General features: G+C 43.9%; 1 protein-coding gene across 1 annotated transcript; it reads left to right on the top strand.

Moving 5' to 3' along the window:
• The first annotated feature begins 5,315 nt into the window (after positions 1-5,315).
• LOC126577350 (uncharacterized) lies at positions 5,316-6,433 on the top strand. The gene is made up of 4 exons (XM_050238885.1): positions 5,316-5,406; positions 5,482-5,725; positions 5,803-6,090; positions 6,151-6,433. Exons 1-4 carry the CDS (start codon positions 5,364-5,366, stop codon positions 6,296-6,298), a joined length of 723 nt encoding a protein of 240 aa, XP_050094842.1. The 5' UTR covers positions 5,316-5,363; the 3' UTR covers positions 6,299-6,433.
• Positions 6,434-6,635: the final 202 nt, after the last annotated feature.

Raw genomic sequence — 6,635 nt, 5'->3', positions numbered from 1 at the left:
AGCAGGAGACCTGCATCCGGTCTGTAGCTTCGCGTCCAGTTGCTGTTGCTCAATATCACGAGGAGCGGAGCAATTCTAATTACTTTGTGCATTCATTCTTCAGTTCATCGGAGTTGCCTCTTGGTTTAACGTTAGATATTTTGGTTTAAATGGCGATGTCAAATTCTTAAATTAAGAATTTAATTTATTTGCTTATATGACTCATGTGCCGCGAATCAACTGTATACTCTTGACAGTCCAGAAGACGGAAAAATGCTCCGCAATGTAGTAGGCTACGAGAAGACGGGGTTCCGTTCTCTTTTTTCTATCCAACATAGCGATTTAGTTTACGCTTCTTTGATTGTTTCGATTGCGCAGACTCTCTGTTCTTTCTCTTGAAGAATGTTGATCGCGAGAGCATTTGCAACATGCTTTCGCACCACAAAAAAGACGATATGAAAGAGATGGATCGATTTGAAAAAGGTGATTCAATAAACAATTATCTAATCGCTAAAGAACTAGAGGAAGGAAAATAATTTCGAGCTGAACACTAGCATCGATTTTGAAAGCTATTGTAGCATTCAATTCCCAATCAGTTTACCGTCAGATCATTCTATCACTAGAATTACTTGCAATGGATTTCAAAGCGCCTTAGGAAATCAAATGGAAGCTTGACCATTGCGCTATGACCCACTAGAGGAATTGAATGTTGAATTGTCGATAGAATTGCTCATCATTATACTCAAAATAATTTCAAAGTACAGCATTCATCAACAGCTTTTTTAACAATCGCATTCGTCACTCGAAACAAACGATACATAGATGAATCGAAACAGAAAAGCCCTTCTCGTGGCTGGCAATTAAGTTTCATAAGCAGCTCTTTCGTCAAACCAACAATAAAAAATCAACAAATGAGACTAATAAGCTTTATGATTCCTATTATCATCTGTCATGCGTATGTTATGCCAACATTGTAAAAGCCCGCATTTCACTACCGATTAATTATAACACAAAGTAGCGATACGATCGCACACACTTGCGCGTGCTAGCAACCGCCAACATGGTGCAACCTGATACACAACCTCCCCGCTCGAGATGTGCATCTCACTTGCTCAATCTTTCAAATAAATCAGAAAGCCGGCGACGGCGTTTACCGAAATGCCAACGCCACCGACCGATCGTGCGACCGATCGGCGTAGCCAAGACACAAGCTACGGCTAGGTCGGTACATGATCTTCAATTTATGCCTGGTCCGGGTGCGCTCAGCGGGCCAGAGCCTGTCAAACAGTGCTAAATCGTTATCCCTACGATCGTTCCCCTGTGGTGGTGGTCACGATGATGGTAACCGGGTGGTGGCCGGGCTTCTCGCCCAGTTCCCGATGCCACTTGGTGGCCACTTGGTGGCGCTACGAAAGGATAATAAATAAACACATGTTAATTAGTGCACTTATCTTGCGTGTGTCCGCTTGAGCACCGAGTGGCCACCGCCACCCCGTTTGCTTGACAGCCGCGTTGATGTTGGCGATAAATCAAACGGACCGTCCGGCCGCGTGTTGAACCATACCGGACCGGACGGGACAGGGTAGCTCGTTCGCTTTATCACCGTCCTATGGTCCGAGTCGGTTTGGTTCTCTAGTCTAGAAGTCTAGGTGTCTAAAACAATGGACCCCACTGGGCGGTGCACGGTGGCACGTGCTTCGGTGACAATTAACGGTCGCAATTAAAATTACTCGCATCATGTCAGATTAAGGGCTCGCGCCCTTCTGCCATACCATGAATGAATCTCGATCCCCTAACGGTCCTACACTCCGCGGTGGCGGCCACGGTGCCTGTCTCGGTGACGGTAGTTAATTTAGACATTTCATCGATGTCGTAGCTGCCTGTCGTCGTCTATCTTGGCCCGCGTAAGCCGAGAACGAAGCAGACCGGCGTATCGCCAACTAGATCTGCTCCGACTTTTAGCATTGGCGCGCTTGGTGGTCGATCCTCGATGATCTCGGTCTTACGGTTGCTACCTACTAATGGCCCCAGACAAGCGAGATAGCGTCGTTTAGTGGTTTCGATAATCATTCGTGGTAGTGATTGGCTTGCCAGTTGGCTTGCAGGGGTGGGGAAAATGTAATAAAACAACACTTACTGCGCGGGGAATTCGTTTTCACTGCGAATTACGGTTAATCAGGTTGGACGTTAATGTCAAACAATGCCACGGTATCGTGCAGAGGTTGAGAATTCGATGAGACAAAGCGGGACTTGTCTGAGTATTCAAGGAGTATGATGGCTGAAGAATGTGATCGCTTGGGATCCCCTTTTGTTGTTTTGAATTTCAACTGAAATGCAACTGATCTACTAACTAGTCGCAGGCATTCACTTTTTAGCTGCTGAAGAATGCTTAGACCTGTGAATTTGTAGGCATAACACTTACTTGTTGATTTATGTAGGCCCTTTACCTGCTCATTTGTAGACTAGAACTTAATAAATAAGTTGTAAAAAAACACGCTTCGACATATTACCGTTTTAAAATACTACAAAACACATCAATCATCTCTAGATCTCAGGGTCACAATTTAGTTCAAAGTCATAGTCTTCCTGATACTATCGTTTCAGTTCTGTAAAATGTTAATATTTCCTTTTATTAGTAGTATTTTGATGTTTAAAGAGTGTTATTTTTATGATTTTATTCGAAAAAAAAATATTTTTGATAACTATTTTTGAAAAAGTATCAACAAATTTTATTTGAATTGTCAGGAAAATTAAGCTACTCAGCAGAGAGATCAATTCGCCCTTTTATTTTCCAAAAATCCGTATCTTAGTTAGTTTTGTTTCGATTGTTTCTAAAATTTTACACAATACTATTGGAAGGATCGGCATTCATCAAAAAAATAATTATCCAAGTCCGTGATTAATGCATTTCAAAAAACGTATGTATTTTCGTTACCAACTACATAAACATTGCTGCTGACCTGTTGTGTATTTCAACAACCAGTATCCTAGTACCAACAACTAGTGGCAGCCAGACTCACGCGACTACGAGACCGATCCTGTCGGTCGCCCCAAAAAAGGGCAGCGGCCATCGATGCGCTTCTCAATTGCACATCCCCAGGGCATCCGTATGTGTTTGCATACTGGGTGAAGCATTACCACAGCCCTGCACTGCGGCCATACCTGACTAAATTTGTCCATTTGCATCGCCGAATTCATGGCACCGCTCTCTCGACTGAACAAACGGCTAACGGGATGGGTACGATGGACCTGTCGCAACCGTTCTGCGCATCGCTACCTAATTTGTACCACGTTCGACATCCGCCCGCTGGTGGTGGCGCAGAAAATTCATAAACGCTAAGACAACCGCCAAGACGACGACGACGACGACGATCAGGGCGACAGCTTGGCCCTGCGTCCATTTACCGGACCGCAACAGGAGCAGTTAGCTGGGGCGATGTGGCTGGTTAGTATGTGAAGCATATTATTTTTAGCGAACACCACCGTCTCGATAGAAGGAACCGGACAGCAGCGAGGTCCCCTCCCACCGATCACTGGATTTGGTCCAATTTAGAATTCCTTCTCTGGCCCCCCGCCTGGGGAAAATTCAGCCGGCGTTCGGACGCTGCTCCAGACACCTCCATCGAACGTAGAAAGTGAAAACGGTGACGGAATCATCGGAATCTATATCCACGGAGAGTAGATTTACGTTTTAAGTTGAAGGACTGAGTGGAAGACAGTGGCTTCCTTGCGCACCGATTCGGCAGCGGAAGTCAGCAAACCGGTGACTCGGGATGCGCTCGATTCGTTACCGATTCATGTCTTGGCCATTCGTTTGCGTCGTTGGCGACGAGGACGACGAGTGCTGCCAGTCGTTTCAGGTCATAAAGGCGCACATGAGGAGGTGTAGCAGCCACCACTATGTGGTTAGAGACATTTTTCATGCTTTATTCGAATTATGAACCAACATCTTCTGCGCTTGCGTCTTAGCCGAGTGTTCCTTTTTTTCTTCCATCATTTTCTTCCTTACCACTCGTCTGCACTAGGGAGAGACAGCAGAGTGCGACCGTACGCAGTGTGTTCGCTATTCTTTCGATATTTTTAAAATTGTGTCATTTTCCGTTGTTTGTTGTTTTCTGATGAGGATTTTCCTTAATACTACATGCTCTCGTGTGTCTCGCAGGGCGTAGCGTTATGAACTGACGCGACCGGATGGTCTCTCAGTGACACTCAGTGGCTGTCTGAACTGCTGCTTAGCTCTCCTTATACGGCATTTCGTTGGTCTCGAACCAGGCTTTTACCAGTTCTATAAATTGTTCTTGCAGGTACAACAGTCTACAATGATGTTTCATGGGATGTTACTGCAGGTGTTCATTTGATTTCATTCGCTGTTATAATGCACGTAAGAGGGGGCTTAGATTAATGCAGGGCCGAAAACAAGGCTCATTTTTAACGATTTTTTATGAAGAAACTATTATACTTCATTTTTTAAGAGAATGCCATAATAAACTACAACTATTCAAGAATGTTTGGCTCCATTTTGGAGACAATTTGTTCACAACTTCATCAATGGAATCAAATTTATCAAGGTGTGTTTTCAAAAAGGTACTTTACCTGAAAGACCATCTGAAATAAATAAATCGATATTCATTTGACAGATTCCAAGTTTATCCAGATAGTCTTGTCGAGTTTAGATTGAATTTCCTATTTTTCGATTTTTGGCAAATTTTTCAAAAAGAAAAAGGGTAGCTTTTTGCGATTTTGTTTAATAAAACGAATTTTGCATAATTGTTTAAAAAAGTCTCAACATTTTTTATTAAAACCTCAACGCGACTACCTGCAAAATAGTGCACAGATTATGTGTTTCGAATTTCAAATCGATCGGTCCAGTATTTTTTTTATGGTGTGATGGACACCGACTTTGAAAACGTTGGTTTTGGGAAACACGCTTCAAAGTAGCGACCTGCATTAAGCCATGTATGAAGCGTGGACGTTAAAAATTCTATATCTTTGTCAGTTTTCCTTCGATCGATCCAAAAAAAAATTTAAATTAATTTTATTAAAAAATATTCTTGAAAGGATCAGCGTCACAAAATAAAACTAAATACCTTAGCTCCACTTACAGAAAGAAACTGCAGTTGAAGAGAGTTATTGTATGGAATGTTGTTACCACGTGTCGCATTCCAGCTACATTCCCATTGCTTTCGCTGGCCACCAATCCACGATCGTACTAGAGACATGCACATGCAGTATTAATTGATCAATTGAACTAATTGATCACGATTTGCGATTGTTATCCGATGGGCAGTGCAATCGACGATCGCGACAACGTGATTTTAGGTTCGATTAGTTCCCGAAGTGCCTTCGAAACGGACTGGTCAGTCTGAACCACAATCAGCTCGATAATGCAACCAGTGGTCGCTGCACTGTTTGCCATCGTGACAATGTGTAAGATCAACAAACCCTTTTCCAGTTTCCGTACAGTGTCTTTTCGTTAACGAACCAAACGCTCCGCTTTGCTAGCATCTTACCAGCGGCTCGTCACAGGAGAGACAACGTTTGAGCAGTACGTTGAGGTCATGTTTCAGACGGATGCAGTCTTCGAAAACCTGTGTCTCAGGAAGACCAACGACTCCAGCGAGGCACAGCGAATGGTGGCCGCAAATATCGAGCTACAAAACTGTGTCAATCAATATCACGATCCGCAGAACTTTACCAACAGTTTGGACGAGCTAACCATCGAGAAGCGGAAACAGTTTATCGACTAGTAGGTCCTACAGGGTGTCTGCAGCATGCTTCCGGTAAAAATGCATCCCTGGGTGCTCCATTTGCTTCTTATTCCAGCAATTGTGCCGAGTTTGAGGAGATTAAAAAGTGCTACATTCCATTCGAGCGCCAGATGAAGCTGTGCTTAAGCGAGCGCGATCAGTCGATGGCGAAGACGTTGATCGTCCTTGAGAAGGAGTTTGAGTTCATATGCGAGAACGAGGGGGCAAATGTGGTGCCAATGGAGCGGTCGAACTATTCCTTTTGCGCCGGTAATCTAAATGTGTTGCTGCAAGAGTGCTCGGAGACGAAATGGCAACAACTACGAAAGAAAACCATCTCCACTATGACCGCGCAGGATTGCAGGTGAGTAGAAGTGGTGGAAGGTGATCAGTGATGTCGAGATTGACCTTTTGTCTTTCGTAGTACGTTCGAGGAGTTGTCCAACTGTTTTCAGGATAACATCAAAAAGTGTGGAGCTCCGTTGTTTGCACAGCTCTTCGCCATACGCTATCGAGATATCGTGCGACAGACGCCCTGCAGTGTGCTAGCGGCTGTGCCTAGTGTAGATTAACAAACAGATTGCATTCTGGACATTCCGCTAGCAATTTCCATCGTATATTAATCCTTATCTAGAGAAAGAGTTTTGGTTTCATGATTCCATGATTCGAATTACGAAGAAGATAATAAAAATTCCCATTCCATTCATTCCCCGACGCACCAGTGTTAGTGATAACCTTCCAAGAGTAATATAGGATACGCCGTTTGAAGATACAACTAACACTCTTGAACGCTTGAAGACGCATTCACTCCAAACAATCCAGCATAGAAAGAACCATCCAGCATCGCAACGTGCAATCCCCAGTGGACCCAGTGAGGCGTATCGCGTGAGCCGAGATGAAGTTAAAAAT

This window comes from Anopheles aquasalis, chromosome 3, assembly GCF_943734665.1.
Source record: "Anopheles aquasalis chromosome 3, idAnoAquaMG_Q_19, whole genome shotgun sequence".
NCBI lineage: Eukaryota > Metazoa > Arthropoda > Insecta > Diptera > Culicidae > Anopheles > Anopheles aquasalis.
Note: the sequence above shows the minus strand (reverse complement) of the source record. Positions and strands in the feature narration are given on the sequence as shown.